The sequence below is a fragment of the Puntigrus tetrazona genome, unplaced genomic scaffold, assembly GCF_018831695.1.
Source record: "Puntigrus tetrazona isolate hp1 unplaced genomic scaffold, ASM1883169v1 S000000001, whole genome shotgun sequence".
In the NCBI taxonomy this organism is placed as follows: Eukaryota; Metazoa; Chordata; class Actinopteri; order Cypriniformes; family Cyprinidae; genus Puntigrus; species Puntigrus tetrazona.
Genome location: NW_025047681.1, coordinates 3,784,163 through 3,807,195, shown reverse-complemented (window position 1 = coordinate 3,807,195; position 23,033 = coordinate 3,784,163). Strand labels below are relative to the sequence as shown.

The window sequence follows — 23,033 nt, the reverse complement described above, 5'->3', positions numbered from 1 at the left end:
CCCCAAACAGGGACATGAAGTGTTTGTTCAGTTAAATCTTTTTTTGGTGCTTTCTCTCTCTTTGTCTCTTCGATAGCTTTAATGATGGCAAATCAGGATGCTCTGTATGAGGATGGGTCTATACCCAGGGTGGATTTCTCTTCTGATGCATTCGTCTCCCACAGAGAGCCTGTTTAAATACCACATTCAGTGATTCGTATATAGACTTGTATATAGATTCTTCATAGATCATGATGTCCATGAACAGGAGAATCTCAGGAATTTTCCGCCTTCTCCATCTGCTGTGTCATCAGTTTTGCTACTTAATGTTCACACAGATAAATGTGTGCATTTTAGGTTTATTTTGTCATTCTTTAGATGATTGAGTTTGTGTTTTCTAAATAAGAACATGGTTAAACCTGTGCAAAGTGATGCCATTCTTGTGGAGAGTTTTGCAGAAAACACTGAGTTAAAACGTATTGTATTAAAAATGAATTGTATTAAAAGTTTTAAGAAACATTGTCTTTGTTTGAAAAACTATTATTACTATTAACTATTAAACTAAAATTATTTGGAAAACTGGCCCAAATATATCAGTTACAGAAAAATTGTAATGCATTAATTTCTGTGAAAATTCTGAGTAAATTACCGTAAAGAATATGCTTACAATTTAACCAATCAATACAGTTTAAATAGGTGTGAACTGAACTACCCTTTCAGTTTTGATCAGATGCATTTTATCTTTGTTGTAATGTATACATAAACAGGTTCATTCCGGAACACTGAAGCTTGAAAACAATGATGTTAAACCAGTTTGGGAAAATCCCCAAAGCTTCAAAGCTGTCACAAAGATAGCCAAACTTGCACCAAGTATTTATTTTTGTGATACTTCCGCATAAGTGTATACTTTAACCCTATGTCATCAACAAATGTGGATACACATTTTAAAAAACATTTTCTCTAGATAACGCCGAAAATGACTTAAATTACACTTTCAGTTTTTATCTGTCGCAGAACTATAAGATATCCCATTTGGTACCTTGTGTAGTTTCAAATAATACTGTCTTTAAGTATTCTAAATTTGGCTTGTTGGTTGCTTTTCATCTAGTTTGACCCTGTAAAGTTTTGTTGAACACGTTTTGAATCCTCCCTAAAATAGATATGGCCAAAGCTGTTTATGTCAGAGTGGTGGTTATATCCCACAAACAGGATTCATTTTCCAAAACACATAACTACTTATGCTCTTGTTTATATCATCTTGAGATTCTGCCTGGTGTGAAGCTTGAAAACAATGATGTTAAACCAGTTTGGGAAAATCCCCAAAGCTAGCCAAAGATAGCCAAACTTGCACAACTTGCACCAAGTATTTATTTTTGTGATACTTCAAGATATATATATATATATATATATATATATATATATATATATATATATATATATATATATATATATATATATATATATATATATATATATATATATATATACTAAATCAGGATGAAGGTCAAAATAATTAGAAAATATTTATTGGACTAATTTTACAAAGATTTACTAAAATCAGAAAGATTGGACAGAGGAGCCACATTTTTGCTTGAGAGAGAGGGTATGTCAATGTGTGTGTTTGCATCCTTTTATATAATACCTGGATTCAAAATAGTGTCATTATTAAATACATTGGAATAGATTGATAAAACTGTAGAAGTTTATTTAAAAACAACAACAACTAAAAAACAGCAAATACCCAAGATGTTAAAACAGTTGAAATATTTGTTTTATTATTTTTCACTAATTTTATAATAAACACAATCTAAATCTTAAAATTTTTACTACTTTTTAAATGAAAGTCTGTTATTTAAAATCTGTTTAGTTTACATTCCTGCAAAATTCTATTATTATTATTCTATAATTCCTATTATTACATTAGGTGTCAGCTAACAGAGGAAAAAATATTTTCTTTGTATCATTTTTGTCTTTAAAGTTATTGAAATGTATTTGAAGGAAGGCAATATGTCTTCTAGGGGTCTTCAGTCTGTAAGTTCAGGCATACCTAAATGGAAAACAGTCTCAGTACTATATTTATATAATTCAATCAATCAATCAATCAATCATTTTTATTTATATAGCGCTTTTAACAACACAGGTTGCATCAAAGCACTGTACAGTATAATGTAGAAGAGTACAATGACAAGGATGTATAATGACGAGTGAACAATTTCTTATTAAATGCAGAGACGGTCTCTGTAATCAATTCAATGTTAAATCACTAGAAGTTAAGTGTCCCCCGACAGCGGCAAGGAACCAAAACCCCCATGCATACATAATGGAGAAAAAAAACCTTGGGAGAAACCAGACTCAGTTGGGGTCAGTTCTCCTCTCGGACGCCCAGCACTTAACTTCCAGTTCAATTTTAAACGCAGCTGTGTCAGATAGTGTAAATGACTTAGTGTGTGTGTGTGTGTGTGTGTGTGTAGTAGTGTGTCATCAGGATCTGGTTCCAGGGCAATCTATCTAAACATAATGCAGCCTAAAAATCTAGTTGGATACAAACTGTGAAAACAGATTGAATAATAAAATATTAGTGTGCCATTGGTGTCACAAGTACATCGTGTTGTAGGCTAAGTTCCCAAAAAGATGTGCCTCTTTAATCTAGATTTAAACTGGCAGAGATGTGTCTGGCTGTCCCTGAACAGAGTTAGGGAGATTGTTCCAGAGTTTAGGTGCTAGATAGGAAAAGGATCTGCCGCCTGCAGTTGATTTTGATATTCTAGTTTTGAAATGAGAGTTTTGAGCGGACAGACGTGCAGGACTATAATGTGATAAGAGCTCGCTCAAGTATTGAGGAGCTAAACCATTCAGGGCTTTATAGGTAATTAATAAGATTTTAAATGATCTAACTAGCCAGTGCAGTGTTGACAGAACCGGGCTAATGTGATCATACTTCCTAGTTCTAGTAAGGACTCTAGCTGCTGCATTTTGGACTAGCTGAAGTTTGCTGATCAAGGGTGCAGAACAACCACCCAATAAAACATTGCAATAATGTAACCTAGAAGTCCTAAATGCATTAATTAATATTTCTGCATTAGAGGTTGAAAGCATAGGTGCTTTACAGATGCTAGAAACATGATTTTCGAAGGAAAGATTGCTGTCAAACAGCACACCTAGGTTCCTAACTGACGATGAAGAATTAACAGAGCAGACATCAAGTGTTAGACTGTGTTCTAGATTATTATATGTGGGGTTTTTAGGTCCAATTATTTGCACCTCCGTTTTTTTCAGAATTTAGCATTAGGAAGTTACTCATCATCCAGCTTTTTATATCGACTATGCATTCTGTTAGATTCTCAATTTGGTGTGTAACACCAGGCTGCGCTGAAATATAGAGCTGAGTATCATCAGCATAGCAGTGAAAGCTAACACCATGACTCCTGATAATATCTCCCAGAGGTAACATGTAAAGGTTGAAAAGTAACAGTCCTAGCACTGAGCCTTGAGGAACTCCATATTTCACTTTTGAGCGATATGATACCTCCTCATTTAATGCTACAAACTGATAGCGGTCAGATAGATATGATGTAAACCATGCTAAGGCGCTTTCTAATGCCAACATAGTTTTCTAGTCTATCCAAGAGAATGTTGTGATCGATAGTATCGAATGCCGCGCTAAGATCTAATAGCACTAATAACGCCACGATCCGATGATAGAAGCAGGTCATTAGTAACTCTAATGAGAGCAGTCTCAGTACTATGGTACGGTCTAAAACCTGACTGGAAATCCTCACAGACACCATTTTTTTCAAAACCAGGAATACAGTTGTGAGGATACTACCTTTCTAGTATCTTTGACAGAAAAGGGAGATTAGAGATTGGTCTGTAATTTACAAGTCTTTGGGATCAAGATGTGGTTTCTTAATGAGAGGTTTAACTACAGCCAGTTTGAAGGTTTTGGGGAACATATCCTAATGACAATGATGAATTAATAATGTTCAAAATAGGATCTATGACTTCTGGAAGCAGATCTTTTAATAGTTTAGATGGAATAGGGTCTAACATACATGTTGCTGGTTTAGATGATTTAACAAGTTTGTACAAGTCTTCTTCTCCTATAATAGAGAAAGAGTGTAATTTTTCCTCAGGAGATCTAAAGCTCACTATCTGATGTGAAACTGTAGTTGACGGCTGCATAGTTACAATTTTATCTCTTATGGTATCGATCTTAGAAGTAAAGAAATTCATGAACTCATTGCAGCTATACTCTTGAGGAATATTAACACCTGTTGACGTTTCATTTTTTGTTAATTTAGTTACTGTACTGAATAAGTACAGGGCTTTGGATTTGTTTTCTCCTAAAAGAGATAAAAAATAATCAGATCTAGCAGTTTTTAATGCTATTCTGTATAATATTTTCCCACAAGGCAATACGAAATACTTTTTTTTTCTCCACCTACGCTCCATTTTCCAGGCTGCTCTCTTTAGGGTGCGAGTATTTTCATTATACCATTATATAGAGTCAGATTGTTTTCTTTCATCTTTCTTAAGTATAACGGAGCAACTGTATCTAAAGTGCTAGAAAAAAAGCGAGTATGTAGTTATATAGTTCACACCTTCTCACATAAACATTTTCTACTCAAAAATATTTTTTATATTTCAATAAATTGCTGTCCCTGAGCAAGACACGAGACATCATTTTACATCATTTGTTCTCAAATCAAATGTTCTGTTATATTTCACTGACTTCAAAATTGTAGTTTTTCCATTAACCACACCAAACCACATGCTGTTTTCTCAAAAACACAATCAAGTACATAGATGCTGCTAACATATTATAGTCGCTCAGTTTGTGCTGTGTATAGAAAAAAAAAACAAATGTCAGGGCACCTCAAAACTTTTCCAGGCCTCTGAAACGCCCACTTCGACAAGCATGCACAAAGATTTAAAAGAAAATAAAAGAAAACAATAGCTGTCTCATGCTGCAGTACATTACGTAATTTAAAACTAGTAAAACAGAGCAGTGGTGTAGATTTCATCTGAAGACTTTGGAAGGGACGCACCCTTTGGAACACTTTTATTTAACTACATAAATATATATTTCATCAGCAACAGACCTCATCCCCCATCCCACCAATTAGAATTAGTCTGACAATGTCCTTTGTAATTTATTATACAGGACAATTTGATTTATAATGTTACTAATTGTTGTAAAATTATAGTTGTGATTTCAACGTTACGGAGTTATGGGAACGTTTGTCACATGCGTATCATCTAACGAGATTCAGGGTTTCTGACAGAACCTGTTTGTTAAGTGTTGTACAAAACTAGCGTTAAACCAGTTTTGTAAAGTCCATAATGCCTTACAGTGATGAACACATTACTATAATTAATAGCTTTATACTAATAACACTGGACTGTCTATGTGAAGTCAGTTCTGAGGATCTTTTGTAAACACATTATAAATGTTAGAAATGCATTGCTGAAACATATTACAAAAACTGTGAGCTATGTAGTATTTCATTACGGAGTAAGACGGTTAAACAGGGGCTATTACTCTATAATGCAATGAAGTCACTGAGCATGGCAGATCCCCTAACACCTATAGATGTGTTCGAATTGCGCAGAGCATGCATTATGCATTTACTCAGGAATTATAGTTTGAAAAAAGTAAAATGTGCACAAGTTCTGCGAAAACTATAGTAAAAGTAGTTTAATAAAAAAAGACTTATTGTGTGAGGTCTTTCTTACTCCTCTCAGCACAAAGCGAACAGTAGCTGAGATGAACAGATTTTATTGATATATTGCTCTTATCGGTCTGATCAAACTCAAAGTGCAATTTAACTTATTTTTGGCCACAAAACGCATCTCCACTTTTGTCAACCAATCAATTTCTGCATTCACTTTAGCCCAGCAAGAACTTCCGCAGCTCTTTCCAATGCCTGCTCACCTTCATTTATAACCACTTTTTTTCTTTGTGATGAAGTTTTAGATAAAACAAGATGACTTAACTGAATTGCTTAACTTAATTCTGAATTGCTGCTTCCTGATTATGAGGGGTTTTTTTTTATATCCTTGTGCTAGCCTTGTAAATATGTGTCTCTTATGTCTAGTATAAAGAAAGCTCTCACCCACTCTCGGCTGATTATTGCTTAGCCATTTCCGTGTTCTTAGTTCCATGTTCTTTTCAATTCTGTATTTACTTGTGTTTTGACCCTGGACTGTTCCTAGTTTCTTTATTGTTTGCCGCCTGCCCTGACCCTTGCTTGTTTATTGGATTTATTATTTTGCCTTAGCTAGATTATACTAGGTTTTGCTGGTGTTTTGACCACTTCTTTAAAAAAATAAAGCCTGCATTTGGATCTCCAACTCTGTCACAGTCTTCGTGTTGCAAATATGGCATACATTAATGATGATAACAATAGTTATTTAGCAGGTGCTTTATTCAAAGCGATTTACAAGTGGATAATGGAAGCAGTAATATGTAAGTGTGATTACAATGCACAAAACAAATCATTTTTATAATTTTGTTAATTATGCAATCATAATATCATTTTTTTTAAGTAATAAAGTGTCTCAAAGTGTCAAGTGTTACACTAGAGATTCATTAGGTAAATATCACTGGAATTGAGTCTAAGTGAGGCTAAATAAATGCAGCGATTATGAGGCAGAAGATGATGGTGAGTGTGATGACTGGGTGCTGGTGACAGGGAAGGCTGTGTCTGTGAAAGAAGGTGGTTTGTATTAATACCTGAAGTTAGTACAGCAAACAAAGTTTTCATTACATTTCAGAAATACATCAGAAGTCTTCATTATTAGCCCCTTTGCAGTCAGAACGGAGGCCTGAATTTTGTTTAATTAGGTGCAAAATTAATGTTCATGCCTTTTGAGCACTAATCGGTTGCAGCACATCTCACAAATTTTCTTCCTGTCAAAGAAAAAAAAAGATTGAACCACATGCATGTACAGGGATGGCACAGATTAATCATTAAATATTCTCATTTTCTCTGACCTGTTTTCTTCTGGCAGTAAATAAATCCAGCAGCCGCTATGATGATTCCCAGCACCAGAACACACACACCAATTGTGATTTTATCCCTCTCAGACGTAGGAAGTGATGAATCTATAGGGTACACTTGTGCGTAAGATTATGCCATCCACAGCACAAAGTTTGAATCTGAACAGTGAGTACGTCCTCTTACCCCAGTTTACGAAAATGGGTTCAGTTAAGCTGGCATGGTCCACCATGCAGGAGATATTCTCTCCATATTTTGGGATGTATGCCAGCTCAGAGTGAATTTGGTAGTACCAGTCTCCATCAGCCATCTCCATAAGTGCAGTATCTTCCGAGGTCATCACTTCACCATTTCTCAGCCAGGAGATTTTGATGTATTTTGGATAAAATTCATATGCGCTGCACATGAACACAGCTGGGTTCCTGCCATCCTCCTGTTTCACTACACTGAGCTTTACCTTTGGTTTCACTGAATCAAGAAGAGCAACATACTAAATACAACCTTTCTAAAACATCAATTCATGTGCATTCTTGTGTCTGGAGAGTGGGGTTGAAAAAATACTCTAGAATTATTATTATTATTATTATTATTATTACTGTTATTACTGTTATTATAATTTTATTATTGTTATATTATTATAGTTCTAGGTCTGGATGTCCTGTAAAGTGTCATTCATTTTAAATCTGACAAATTTCCTATTCCTTGTCATAAAACAACATCTAAGAAAAGGTCATGTGGTTTTAATCAAAATTTGACTGTTATTCTGTTAAAGCTTATTAATTTCATGTCTACTACAGAGGATGCCAGCATGTTTATTATGCATTTTCATAAATTATTCAATTTCATAGGAATATTAAATTTTGCACCAGCATTTTAATTCAATGGGAGTACAGAGACTGTAGTGCCTTAATATTTACTAAAGTAGAATTTTCTGGAAACCAGAAAGTCCAGCACTGACACAGTCTTGCAGTGAACTGGGTCTGCATGATGTGTCATGCACCAATCTTCGAAAATACGCCATCTGAGGGCATGAGACCTTCTTATGCAGGGAGCCCTAGCGCTTAGAATAGTCTCTATTATATTGGCTGGAAGGCCAGCATCACCTGTGCCTGAGACAGAAGATCCCTCTTGACCAGAATCGGTCACTGCGAACCGTCGAAGAGAGCGATTAGATCTGAGAAGCATACTCTAGTTGGCCAATGATGCACTCAATAAGAGGTGCAAGCAATGTTGGCGAACCTTCGCCAGGACTCCTGGGAGCAGAGCTATCGGAGGAAATGTGTAAAGACACCACCTGGGCCAATCATGGGCCATCGCGTCGAGACCCAGAGCTGGATAAGTCAGAGAGTAGCAAATGGGACATCGTGCGGTCTCCTGTGAGGCAAAGTTGAATACAAAGACAGTTGTGCCAGCATCGTGACTGGATGCCATACAACCCCTAAATACATTGTCCTCTGAGCAGTAGTGAGAACGCTTTTCTTGGTGTTGACTCTCACCCCCAGAGATTTGAGATGAGCTAGGATGACATCCCGATGTCAAAGTGCTAGCTCTTGAGACTCGTCTAACATTAACCATTCATCAATGTAATTCAGAATGCGGATGCCCTGAAGTTTGTATTCAAAGCGAACTTCAGGAACTTCCTGTGTTGTGGCAATATTTCTATGTGAAAATATGCGTCCTTCAGATCAATTGTCACAAACTAGTCCTCTGGCTGGATTTGAGAAACAATCATTATGATTGTCAACATCTTGAACTTCGCGGTTCAGCTCGTGAAGAATTGGACACAACTCCTCGTTCTTCTTGGGAAGCAAGAAATATTGACTGTAATAGCCTGACTCTCTGTTTGGCAGGTAACACATTCTATGGCCCCTTTGTCCAGCAGAGTATGCAATTCTTGTCAACAGATGCACTCATTCCGGTTTCACAGAAGTGGGGTCCACACCGCTGAAACACTGAGAACTGAGAAATTGAACCCTGTAGCCTCTCCCTACAGTCCTTTGTACCCAAGAAGATATATTTGGCAATAGCTTCCACGCTGCCAGTTTTGCCTCCCAAAACCTAGTGGTGACAGAGACTGCTTTGCCAAACAAGCTGGAAAGTGAGATGGGGGCATCAAGGAGGAAAGCACGGTCTTTGTCCTTGATGCCTGTGAATTTGAGCCACAAATGTCTCTCCATGGAAACTAAACCTTCCCTTCGCTTCTCTATTAAGGTGCTTGGACACAGAGCTCTGTGAACAGCCAGCGTCTTTTGCAAAGACTTTTTGTGTCTTGCCCTCCTTGTGTAAGGTGTCAATGGTCATCTCTTGGACAACCGTCAAGTCAGCAGTCTTTCCCATGATTGTATAGCCTACAGAACTAGACTGAGAGACCGTTTGCAGGTGTTTTGAGTTAATTAGCTAATTTAATTTCGAAATTAAAATAAATAAACATTTGAAATGTATCATTATGTGTGTAATGAATAAATCTAATATACAAGTTTGACTTTTTTAATTGAATTTGTGAAATAAATCAACTTTTTGATGATATTCTAATTATATGACTAGCACCTGTAGAACTACTGATGCTGAAATGCTGACCTTTCTACCTACCAAGATAATTTAGATCTATTTTTATCACAGCTGTTACAAGCAGATACACAGACAGCACTAGACCACAGACACTGATTAAAGTTCCCAGTAATAATAAAAACAGTGTAAACTGTGTTCAGTACTACCAGAATTTCATCAATGTTAATATTCCTACTAGAGAACAAAACACACTGGATAATGTATACACAAAATTAAAGGGAGCTTAGTTTGGACGCTCAGACCACATTCTAATGGTTTTCATTTCTAGAAAAATTGTATTTTGGTCTGAGACAGCTAAGCTTTCAGTGAGAGGCTGCATTGCTTGTACTGACTGCACGTGACAAGGCCTAGTACACGTCACAGACTATAAAGGCTGGAAATCTGGACATGGCAATCATCGCTGCATTTCTGCCTGATTAACTTAACCTCTATTATGCGTGTCTTTAAAGCCCTGGACAACACTGGTAGTGACTCCTGAAAAGGGAGAATGGGCTAACCCCCACACAGGCTTCTAAGTCATTTACTAATGGGAACTCATGCACGGCAGCAGGTTCGGACATCCCAGGACTTTTGCTTCAGAGCTGACTAATGTAACCATAGATATCGTCAATCTATCCCTCTTGGTGATTTCTGTCTGTTTTAAGTCGAGCACTATCATCCATGTCCCAAAAAAGCCAGTTTCAAGTCTGAATGACTACAGACCTATGGCTCAACAGTTCTCATAAAGTGTTTTAAGAGTCTCCTTAAGAAACACATTCAAAGCATTGTACCAGCCACCCTGGACCCAACACAATTTGCGTACAGCACTAATATATCAGAATCAGAAAGAGCTTTATTGCCAAGCATGCTTGCAGATACAAATAATTTGTTTTAGTGTAACAAGCTTCCAGTACCATAGACAACAAAACCACAGGCAGACATTAAAATAGGATGAGAATAAAAATATGTAAATATAAATAAAAACTGAAAAAATAAAGCTGGAAGCTCATTTTAAAAATCGTTGCATGTCCAGCAGAGCAGAGCAGTTGTTCATCTGTTTTGTTGGGTGAAGAGCAACAATTCACCAGCTTCGCATTGGCAGCTTGTGCGGGAATCCTATGCTCTGATATCCTTCTGTACTGCAGTAAAAACACAGGTGGTTCAGATGGCATGTCTTTCATTCTTCCTCAGAAAGTTGGGAGAGACCGAGTTGCATGGGTTCATGGTCTTGGTTGCATGGAATGGGTACGGGTGGTTTGCTGCAATCTGCTCTTGTGGTCTTATTTTCATCAGGTGGCCTTTGGTTATAAAGCCCTCAAACAGGAAATGATTGTAGAGTGAGCAGAGGGGTGGACCACAGCTATTATTTAGGCTCCCTCTGCTGGCTTGACGTTACAAGAGAAATGTCAGTAGAAATGCAATGCCCTACTTGAACAGTGAAACACCTATTTGACAAGAACAAAACCCCTGTAAAACCATACCATGAAGTCAAAACAATGTTGACTAAGCCAAATGTAGCGCTTAAGTCTAGATGGACAAGAGCCATGGGTTCCCCTGAATCTGTCATGAGATATGTCATTTATTTAGAGCTTTAAAACCTGATTGAAAGACTTCATTAATAGAGTTAAGTCACAAAAGGTTTGAAGTTGAGCCAACACAGCTTTCTCCATAATCTTTGAAATAAAAGAAAGGTTCAAGATGTCAAAAATTGGAATGGGATGTTGTATAAAGTAAATTTGTTTGTTGTTGTTGTTGTTGTTTTTTTTTCTTTAGATGCAGTGTTACAGTTAGCCTGCTTGAGGCAAATTAGAACATTACCAGTTAGTAAGCATTTATTAATTATGGATACCAGACTTGGGCCAACTATATCCATAATTTAAGAAAAATGTCAGAATTATGTCTTGTGGACATGATATAGACTTGATGGTCCATAATTTCTGTACAGGAGTGCAGGTTGAGTGGCTCAAACACAGACAATGTAAAGGAGTATAAAGAAGCATCAAAGATTAACCAGTTTAAGACATCTGGGATCTAGTTGCCAAAAACGTTCCAAAACTTTCACAAAGGAAAACAGAAAGCTCAAGGAAGAGTTAGACAGACGGATTCAAAGCAGAGTCAATGGTGGAGAGAAAGAGACACAATTTATGCCTGTTTTTAGTGATCAGATCATCTTTGGAGACTTGGCTGCCTTTTGGAATATTGTGAGAGATTTATTCACAATCTCAAATGAAAGTTTGTCCTTTTTCCATTTGCTCTCTGCTTGTCTATAAACCTGCCTGAGAGAAAATGTTTTCATTATCCTATGTCACTGGTGCTGACTTATGATTTCTAACTTTATAAGATTAAAAAATTCCATGGACAAAGTTTTGGAAACACAATACACTTTACTATTAATATCGCAATATTTTATTATAAGCAGTAATGAGAGCCCCCTTAAATGCAGAAAATCAGTAAGTCTTATTTGGGAGGATAATACACAAAAGCAATTAGTGACAGGGTGTATTTGAATTGTCTCTGATCTCTTGTCAGGTGTTCTTTAACCTCATCAGTAGTGTTGCTTTCACCACAAAGCACATATTGACTGCTTGGGCAAACTCCCATGAAGCCTCCAGTACCCTGCAGAGGGTACAGATCTGGTCCAGTGTTCCATGACCAGGATGAAAGCCGCATTGTTCCTCCTGGATCCAAGGTTCAACTATCGGACAATTTTTCTTTCCAGTACCATGACATAGATTTTCCCAGAGAGGCTGAGGAGTGTGATCCCCCTATAGTTGGAACACACCCTCCGGTCCCCCTTCTTAAAAAAAGGAACCAACACCCTGGCCTGCCAGTTCAGAGGTACTGTCCCCAGCCACCACACAATGTTGCAGAGGCGTCAGCCAAGAGAGACCCACAGCATCTAGGGACCTGAGGTACTTGCCACTTGCCTTGCCACCGAGGAGCTTCTTAACTACCTCGGTCACTTTAGCCTAAGGGCTGGACAAGTCCTCCTATGGGCCCCCGGCCTCTGCTTCCTCAGTGGAAGACGCACTGGTGGGATTGAGGAGATCCTCAAAGTATTCCTTCCACCGCCCGACAATATCCCCAGTTTAAGTTGACAGATACCCACCCCCACTGTATAAAATGTTGGCAGGGCACTGCTTGCCCCTCCTGAGGTGTCGGGCAGTTTGCCAGAACTTCTTCGAGGCCGTCCGATAGTCCTTCTCCATGGTCTCACCGAACTCAGGAGTCCTCACAAGCCAACCAGGTTTGATAAGACTCCTTCTTCAGCTTGACATTAGAACATAGTCCACTCTGACTCAATGTCTCCAACCTCCCTCAGGATCTGGTCAAACCTCTGCCAGAGGTGGGAGTTGAAGACCTCACTGACAGGAGGCTCTGCCAAACATTCCCAACAGACCCTCACAATATGTTTGGGCCTGCCAAGTCAGTCCAGCTTCCTCCCATGTCAATGGATCCAACTCACCACCAGGAGGTGATCAGCTGACAGCTCCGCCCCTCTCGTCACGCAGGTGTCCAAGACATACAGCCAGAGGTCAGATGAAACAACCACAAAGTTGATCATTGACCTCCACCCTGGGGTGTCCTGGTGCTACGTGTACTGACACCATTATGCTTGAACATGGTGTTAGTTATGGCCAAAAAATCACTAGCACAGAAGTCTAAAAACAGATCACCACTCGTGTTCAGATCCGGGGGGGCATTTCTCCCAATCATGCCTCTCCAGGTGTTACTATCATCGCACGTGTAAGTGTTGAAGTCCCCCAACAGAACGACAAGTCACTGGTCAGAGCACTTTCCAGCTCCCCTCCCAGAGACCCCAAGAAAGACCAGGTACTTTGCACCATTCGACCCGTAGGCACAAATGGCAGTGAGAAACCTTTTCTCAACCTGAAGGGGCAGAGAGAAAACCCAGACCAGGTGCAGAGAACCCCACACCATGATTGGCTCTTCACCAAACTTTACAATTGGCACAATGCAGTCAGACAAGTATCGTTCTCCTGGCAACCACCACCAGATTGCCAGATGGAGAAGCGTGATTTGTCACTCCAGAGAACACGTCTCCACTGCTCACAGTTCCATGCTGAATTCACTGAGCTCCTGAGAGCTACCCGTTCTTTCTCAAATGTTTGTAAAAAGTCTGCATGCTGGTAAAATCAGTCCACTCCCATGAAGTACCACGTGGACCCACTGCACCACAGAGGTTAAAGAGGAAAAAGAACACCATCAAGACGTGCCGTGATTCTTCACCCCATGACAATACATATATTAAAGCTATGTTAACAAACACAACTTCTGATTTTAATAATTCATTAGTAAATACTGAAATTAGCATTAATTAAGATAAATGCTGTAGAAATATTGTTCAGTCTTAGTTCATGTTAAATAATGAATCTTATTGTAAACTCTTACTGTAATAATAATACAACTAATAAAACAAATTATTAAAGGTATGGTTCACTCACCCAAAAATAATAATGCTGTCATCATTTACTCACCCTCATGGTCAAAAAGAGTTTATGTAATAAATTTGATCAAACAAAATATTTCTTGCTGAAGCTATGTTTTGTAACGTCAGTTTGATGTTTTACACAATGACGTTAAATAATTTTTGGTAGTAATTATTCAGCCAAATCTGATGTGTGATTTAATTAAGTTAGGTGTTTGGGGTTAAATAAAATGTTTACATTTAATAAATGTTAGAATTAAATACTTCTTCATAGTGATATTAAAATGTCCTTTCGTTAATATCTTTAATTTCCTAGCAAATGTTCCTGTAAAAAAGTGTTACACAAGTGGCAGAAGGTTCAGAAAAAAGTCACTTACCTGTTTTATCATGGATTTGTGGGTACCTGATTTTAATATGAAAACCGCATTCTGAATTAACACTTGCCATCTCTGCATTCACAAATGTGCTGTTGTTGAATTGCGCTGCAAGATTCATCCCATACTCATTAAACCCCACAAACTTCCCCAAAGTGCTATTGAACTGTATTAACAGAAATTTATTAAAATAAAAGCTGTCAATATACACCATGTCACTATAATCAAGGGCGCTGAAGAAGCATCTTGACCAACGGGCTGAGTAATGTTCATTAGCTAAAAAAGAACATAAGCAGAAAAATCAGTTTTCTCAGATAATGTCAACAATAAAACAGAATACACCCCCGATAGACAATCAAATTAGTTCACCCTTCTTAACAAAAGGTTTCGAATATAATGTTAATGAATAAATATTTTGTTATTCCTTCAGTAATGCTTCTTTAACTTACCACTTTCCGCTCCAATAAACAGAGCCAGTATCAATATGAGATGACAGTTCAAGAGCTTTAGCAGTGACATTTTTGTTCACACTGAATCCAAGGTAAGTGTTGCCGGAGCTGTGTTCATGTTCATGAGATACAATTTTTTAGTCGCTGCATGTCTTAGTGTCAAGTGTTGCTAGGCAGAATAGTGATTATATTAGTCAACAAACTCCAGTTTATATACAGTAGTCAATGTTTGAAATGGATCCAAAACTTTCATCAAAACCTTTCAAAACAAAAACAACACCCATTCTTGTTTTAGTACTACTTTGATATATATATATATATATATATATATATATATATATATATATATATATATATATATATATATATATATATATATATATATGATTTAGTTGGCTGCCCCTCCTCGTTATTGTCATCATCACCCCGTCCTTTATTCGCCGGCCTTCACCAGGCTCCCGACGGGAGTGAGTGTGTTTGAGAGGAGGGGCGTGGTATTGTTCAGGTCTGGCAGCGTGTGACGAGGCACACCTGAAGTGAATTTAGCCTCGTTATCGCCGCCGTTAAGTACCGAACGCGCCTCTCCTCGAGAGACCAGTCTCTTCCCCCGTGCATGCACGCTGGTGTCCTCGTGGGTCCAGGAAGGGTGCGTGAAGGAGCTTGCCCCGCCACTAGAGAAGCGCGTCGTGGGACCACGTAGTCCAGGCGATGACCCCCATATAGCCCAGGCGACGACCGCACCCGTGTACGGCTGACGGGCCAGGATGCCGAGCTGTTAATCCCCTTAATCTCTGACAACCAGACGAAAGAAGCGACGGAGATGCCGTGGAAGACTCCGCCTTACCTAGACCCTGCCCCCTGGAACACTACCTGACCTTGCACTTCCCCTGCAGCACATCGAGGGCACCAGTTCCCCCTTTTTATTTGGACACTTTCCCCCTGGACACTTTATTTTGTATTTATTTTCTGTCAATAAAAAGCCTCTCCGAGGCCTGACGCCACGCCCACTGTGTCTGCCGTTGGCTCCTCCCGTCACTATATATATATACTTTATGCATTTAGACATGTAGACATGGTCAAGATCTGCTGCTGTTCAAACCGAGCACCAGAGAAAGAAAGGTGATTTAACTTGGAACGTGGCATTGTTGTTGGTGCCAGAAGGGCTGGTCTGAGTATTTCAGAAACTGCTGACAATCTGGGATTTTCACACACAACTATCTCTAGGGTTTAGAGAGGGTCCAGCGAATATAAGTAATGCAGCCTAACAATCCTTTAACGCAAGTGTGTTGGTGTGTTATGTGTAGGCTAGGTTAAAAAGATGTATCTTTTAATCTAGATTTAAACTGGCAGAGTGTGTCTGCTTCCTGAACAGAGTTAGGGAGATTGTTCCAGAGTTTAGGTGCTAGATAGGAAAATGATCTGCCGCCCGCAGTTGATTTTGATATTCTAGGTATTATCAAATGGCCAGAGTTTTGAGAATGCAGCGGACATATAGGACTATAATGTGATAAGAGCTCGCTCAAGTATTGAGGAGCTAAACCATTCAGGGCTTTATAGGTAATAGGCAAGTGCAGTGCTGACAGAACCGGGCTAATATGATCATACTTCCTAGTTCTAGTAAGGACTCTAGATGCTGCGTTTTGGACTAGCTGAAGTTTGTATATTAAGTGTGCAGAACAACCACCCAATAAAGCATTACAATAATCTAACCTCGAGGTCATAAACGCATGAATATTTCTGCATTGGATGTTGAAAGCATAGGTTGTACTTTAGATATATTTTTAAGATGAAAAAACGCAGATTTTACAGATGCTGAAAACATGCTTTTCGAAGGAAAGATTGCTGTCAAACAGCACACCTAGGTTCCTAACTGATCAAGTATTAGACTGTTCTAGATTATTATATGTGAAGTTTTTAGGTTCAATCGTTTTTTCATAATTTTGCATTAAGAAGTTACTCATCATCCAGTGTTTTATATCGACTGTGCATTCTGTTAGCTTCTCAATTTGGTGTGTATCACCAGGATGTGCTGGAATATAGAGCTGGGTATTGTTGGAAACTTTTTTTAGCTTCTTTTTAAGAAGAGACCAGGAGATTCTTGGTAAAGCAGGAGTTTGTTTTTATTTCGTTGCTGTAGTCATCTGCAAGAAGTTTTCAAGAAATCTTTAAGAAAATCGTCAAGCAATCTCCAAGAAAATCTTCAAGAAATCTCCAAGAAAAAACTAAAACATGCTAGGTTGAAGTTTATATGTTTCAAGGGGAGGAGTACATAGAGGTGGAGACCAGTAAAACAAAAGTATGCAAATGTAGAACAGGAACTTTCCCGATCCTTGATCTATTTAGCATCCAAGTGTCATTCAAATGCATAGGTGAAACAAAAAGCACAGTTGTTCCTTAGGATTAGCATTCACACTTGACTTAGGACACCTACCAGATGTTCAAGAACTGAAAGACAAAAGATAACTGTCTCAGGGCTTTGGTCGTCCTGCTCTTAGAATGTAAATCACAATACAAATTCAGCATATTCTGTTATATTGGAATCTGTGTAAAACCTTTTATAAATTTGTAATACAACAGTATCATCAGCATAGCTTTCTTTCATCTTTCTTAAGTGTAAAGGAGCAACTGTATCTAAAGTGCTAGAAAAAAGAGAGTGCATAGTTTCTGTTATATCATCAGGTTTTTGCGTCGTATTGGATGAGCTAAGGAATTGAGATAAATCAGGAGGATTACTTAGAAAGCATTCTTTTGTGGTGGAGGTGATGGTTTTAAACAATAGATATGATTCTAGGTTGTGGGTTGCAATGCTTCTCCTCTCTAGAATCATAAACCTTTTCAGTCACATGGTCCAAGCTTTCATGCACTTGCAGAGTATTATTTTAGACATGATTTCTATCATATGAATATGATACATTTGACCAAGAACTGGTTGGAAGATATGTTTAAAGCAAGGAGATTGAGGCTCACACAAACATTAATATTAAACTATAAGCTTTTTTTAAGCATTCAATATTTATTCAAAATGTGGATTACATATAATATGCAGTTTGCATACAAGTTATTTAAGTCCTGTTAGGATGATTCTGAGCATGTATGTGCATGACTCAAATCTCTGGTCATCTGTGTTTGCTTATCATGAAGGACATTTTTCAGTTGTCTCATAACTTCCATGTTCCATGTCTATTGATTGTAAGCTTGTTGTTGTGTGTACTCAGCACTGTGCATGTCCACATGGTGTTTAGGTTTCCTTTTGTTCTTTTATTTTTAGTTTCTTGAAGCGTGGCTGCTCCCATGGAATCTTCTAGCGGATGGGCTGGTAGGTCTCGTGTACATGGGAGTCACATTCTCTGTGCTCTTGTTAGAGAACTCTGGTTTTGTGAGGCCACTAGGCATCATCCGGTGATGGTGACAGTGTACAAGGTTTTTTGTATCTTTTTTGGGGCCATCCTCTCCTTGTTGCAGGCCTTCTGTATTAGGTCACGCAAATTTTGGATTGTTATGGACTGTGGACAGGCCATGAAACCTTAAGGGCTGACTCCAGGATGCTGATTTTTTGGAAAGAGGCTTTTCAAGTTCACATGCTCTTGAAAGTCAGATTCTTTGTGTTTACCAAAAGAGCCTGTTGTAGTAGGCTTGTGGAGTTGTTAGGTTTCCAAGGCATTTGACAGTTCATACTCGATCTGTAAATTCTTTCATTAGGACCTCACAAAGTTGCTGGTAGTTCGACTGTGACTAAGCTGTCGATGTTGGAAGTTTTGTATGGGACTGGACGTGGCTCTCAGGAAGTATAACCTGCCACTGTCAGTCACATGAGCTCTCACTTCCAGATGAAATTCAATGTCGTGCAGGTGGGTCTGGATTTTGCAGCCCTCTGTGGAGTTTTGGTTGAACTTACTGATAGTTTTAGACAAACTATTAAGGTCTTTGATGGTCATCCCATATGCAGCGCGAAGGTCTGCTTTAATGGGAGGTTCTCTTTTTCAAAAAGGTTGTGTGCTTAAGGCAGGTGAGGATTTGGGTGGTGGCCCTTTGTTTCTTTCCCTGTATGCCAGTTCTTGAATGTGAGACTCTGCTCTGCTCGGCAGTGGAGAAATGTTTCTCTTTTTTCTTCATTCTTGCTTCAGTTCATAAGCAAGTTATTTTCTGACCATGTAGAGCTCATCGTTAATGTCATTTAGTTGTTGGGTCAGATTGTCCATTTCATTTCTTTATGACGTTGAGCACATTTCAGCTCCTCTTTAAGGTGGGTGATGTGCTTGTCGCTCAGTTTCACCTGGGTTGCAAAGACATAGCTTCAGTTCAGGAGCTAGTGATCTTGAGTAGCTCCTTGTGCTTGTTGTTCTGGCTTGAATCTTCTTGCTTGAATGTTAGGAATCTTCTCAGGATTACGATTAGTAAAAAAAAAAATAATAACAGTTTAAGTGTCTTGATCTTGATCAGCCAGAGTTTGCATATTCCCCTGGCAATGGGGTCTGCTATCTGCAGCATGTTGGCACACTGGGGAGAAGAGAGACTGACACAGATCTGTGTGGAGTAGAAGCCTGTGAAGAAGTGTGATGGGAAACTAAGTGTTGTGTCAGTAATTGTGAACTACTTGTGTAGCATCATGATGACTGTGCTGGTCTCAGGGTGTCCAAGGGTGACTTTGATTTTTTAATGAGAAAGAGGAAAAACAGGAAGAGATGAAAACAATTCAATGGGGGAAACTTTTTTTTTTTTTTTAAGTAAGAAATTTTCTTTTTCAAATAAGTGTTGTTATCAAGACGGTAAACACTTTTATCATATCTCTTTTTTAGACAAAATAATATAATAATGAATTATCTAACAGGATTGATACCATACACCTTACAGTTGGACCTCTCACCAGGGTGACTTTAAAGGCGAGAGTTGTTCAGAACTACTCTTGTAAGGGTCCCCCTTTTTCTAAAGAACGGAATCCAGAGGCCCTGGTCGAAGGTTAACGCACGTTTGGTATTCTCCTTGCGTCTCTTTAAAAACCCCACATATTTATTAATCTTTTGCTTTTCCAATTTTAATTCTGTCCCTTCACACAATTTTATCTGACTCCATGATTCATGATTTTAGTTATATTATATTTAAATGTAACTGCTGATCCCTAAAAGTTGTGATTAAATTTGGATCATTAATTAACTATAATACTTCCTAGTTTCGACTTATCGTTCGTTAGGAGTCTGGGTCGCTAAGAGACCTGTTTGGCCAAAACAGACTCACGACACATCTGGGCTACTCCAGGTCTTAGTCAGCGGCTACCCTGTAGATTGCTTGCCTTAATGCAGCCATTTTCTCAATAGACTAGCATGCTGTCCAGAAGTCAAGATCTCAAAAACGGCTCCATCCATTGATCGTTGATCTGACTCACCCTAGCACGCAAACAATGCAGAAAACCACAGAAATCACTAACCTACTAGAAAAATTATTTCAGATATAATATTTCATATTATAAGTTAACTAAGTTAAAGTTTATTTTGCCAGGCAAGAATATTTTTCAAATTGATTTAATTCATAAACATTTGCACAACTGATCAGCAGTACATAAAAAGAAAGATAAATCAAAATAAAACAAACATAAAAGGTCATTATACGTGGTCTTTAGAAAGTACATAGTGTGGTTTATGGAGACACACACATCACACTACGGGCCGATCTGACTACAGAATCGCGCCTTGTTTTGTCACTTTCTTTATATACTCTGACCAGATAAAGACATCCCAAATTTAGTTGTACAAACTTCAGCTCCAAAGTCACACCTGACTGGAACACTTTCAGAGACCATAAAGGTGGACACACCTCCATCTAAACAGAACACTGTTCTACCAAGTTTTTCATCTTTTCCATAATATAAGTGATTTCTGTGAAATTGAGACCAATTTACCAATCGCACTTGGTAAGATTTCAACTGAGACCAAACATGAGAGTGAAGAACAATAGGTTCATAAGACACATGACATATAATGCTTTATTCCTAATGAACTTTAAACCGAGTCTTTTGGGCAGAAGGAGGGGAGGCAAGAAGAGCAGAGGTGAGGAGGGTGTCATAAAAGCAACAGGGCGGGTGGTGTTGTTTACTCTCTTTTTGAAGTCCTTTTGTTTTTTTGGATATCCCTTCTCAGATTAGTCTTATTGCATTTACAGGTTTTGATTCAGCTCCTTACACCTTTGTCACCCGTCTTGTTCATTATTTTTATGACAGGATTTCTGGGCGCAGCAGGGGGCCGGAGGGGGTCTAGTTTTGGTTTGGGTCTGGCCAGGATCTACAGTGTGCACTGGGGCAGTTTGTAGCTGAGTGTGAAGCAGCTGGGATGAGAATCAGCACCTCTAAGTCTGAGGCCATGGTTTTCAGTTGGACAAGGGTGGCTTATCCCCTTCAGGTTGGTGGGGAGTTCCTGCCCACCAAGGAGTTTCAGTATCTTGGGTTCTTGTTCACAAGTGAGGTGAGGACAGACGGATCGGTGCAGCTTCTGCAGTAATACGGTCACTGTACCGGTCTGTCATGGTGAAGAAAGAGCTGAGCTGCAAGGCGAAGCATTTGATTTACCAGTCAATCTTCGTTTCTACTCATCTATGGTCATGAGCTTTGGGTCATTACTGAAAGGATGAGATCCTGGATACAAGCAGCTGAAATGAGTTTCCTCCGTAGGGTGGCTGGGCACTCCCTTAGAGATAGAGTGAGGAGCTCAGTCACTCAGGAGGAGCTAGGAGTAGACCCGCTGCTCCTCCACATCGAGAGAGGCCAGCTGAGATGGCTCGGGCATCTTTTCCGGATGCCTCCCGGACACCTCCCAATGGAGGTGTTCCGGACATGTCCCACTGGGAGGAGGCCCCGGGGAAGACCTAGGACACGCTGGAAGGACTATATGTCTCGGCTGTCCCTGGAGCGCCTCTGTGTTCCCCCAGAAGAGCTGTAGGAAGTGCCTGGGGAGAGGGAAGTCTGGGCATCCCTGCTTAGATTTTTTCCCCCTCAACCTGGCCCTGGATAAACGGTAGCAAATGGATGGATGGTTAGGGGTTTATATCACATCTACTGCACATTCCCTCAGTCCCAATCACTAAGATCAGTCTCTGCTCACTCAATCCCGAACACACCGCCCCAGTGAACCATCACCTGAGTTTTAACTACCATCACCTGCACCCGCAATCAACCCTACTTATATTCACCTCTGGCCTTCACTCACTGGCTGGTATCAAAGTCACATGGACTGCACTGTTACCTCTCTGCATCATTCCGTCGTCTTTCTCTCCCAGTGCTCCAAGGAAGACTGTCTTTTGAGTATGTGCACTTAATAAATATCACAAACTTGACAACAATCTTCTCTTTTCTGTGTGTGTGGCCGTGACAGTATAACATCAACATTGTATAAATTTTTTTTTTTTTTTTTTTTTTTTTTTCAGGCACATAAATTTCCAGGTTGGTCAGAGCTGGATTAACTGATAATCTTGTATTCAAATATTAGCTTTGCACTGCAGTTGGGGAAACTCTGATCTCAGCAGGTCAGAGAAGCCTGTGCCAATTTTATCGTCATGTAAACGCAACAGGTTTTCTTCGCTGTTGGTACAAAGTAAAAATTTACTTGATTAAGCTTTTTAAACACTCCCATTCAAATCACACCCAGACACAGTGTTACGCAATATTTATTCACTTAGTGAACAGACACAAAGAGGTGAGGATGTTTAGTTACCACTTGTAGCACACTTGAGTGTAGTATTGTATGAAAGATGGTTTTGAGTATGCTACATGTGGTAACAAAATGCACTTTAAAAAACAAAGGCAGTGCATTTTAGTTAATATTCATGATGTCTTAAAATAGCACAGTTGAGTGCACTTAGATGATCATTAGTTTTATCTTAAGAAATACTAAAGAATTGTGACATCCTATTTGCTGTAGTGTGTCTCTGTGCCTCTAGAGGTCCCCTGTGTTCCCTTTTGCCTTATTTCTTCCTTGTGTGACCTTGTTAAGCTTCACTCAGGCCACCTGTGCCTTGTTTCCCCTCAGTGTATTTAAGCGGTGTATTTTGCCTGGGTTCCTCACTTGGTTTTTGAGCCTTCACCCCGTGTTTCCTGCGGCCCTGTGAGGTAAGAAAAAGCCAGGTTGTATAATGATTAAAAAAAAAAAACTTTAGAGATGATTCTGCCTGGCAACTTTTTTTAAGCACTGGTGAGAAAAGAGTTAAAATAACCCAGCCAGCAGTGAGAGCCCTCGCCAGAGTACTAGCT

At 39.1% G+C, this 23,033-nt stretch overlaps 1 protein-coding gene across 1 annotated transcript; it reads right to left on the bottom strand.

The window, feature by feature from the left end:
• Window positions 1-6,388: 6,388 nt before the first annotated feature.
• LOC122331583 (H-2 class II histocompatibility antigen, E-S beta chain-like) lies at window positions 6,389-14,919 on the bottom strand. Its single transcript, XM_043229132.1, has 6 exons — window positions 14,801-14,919; window positions 14,355-14,627; window positions 7,167-7,448; window positions 6,977-7,087; window positions 6,848-6,892; window positions 6,389-6,686 (listed from the first exon to the last, which is right to left on the bottom strand). Exons 1-5 carry the CDS (start codon window positions 14,868-14,870, stop codon window positions 6,858-6,860), a joined length of 771 nt encoding a protein of 256 aa, XP_043085067.1. The 5' UTR covers window positions 14,871-14,919; the 3' UTR covers window positions 6,389-6,686; window positions 6,848-6,857.
• Between the last annotated feature and the right edge of the window lie 8,114 nt (window positions 14,920-23,033).

Bases quoted from the DNA above. Each gene is read 5' to 3' on its own strand.
- LOC122331583 (XM_043229132.1), bottom strand. From the start codon at position 14,870: ATGTCACTGCTAAAGCTCTTGAACTGTCATCTCATATTGATACTGGCT. The intron at 7,449-14,354 runs GTAAGTGACTTT...TTCTTGATTCAG, and splicing joins ACAAATCCATGATAAAACAG to TGAAACCAAAGGTAAAGCTC. The intron at 6,893-6,976 runs GTCAGAGAAAAT...TTTCTTTGACAG, and splicing joins TTACTGCCAGAAGAAAACAG to GAAGAAAATTTGTGAGATGT.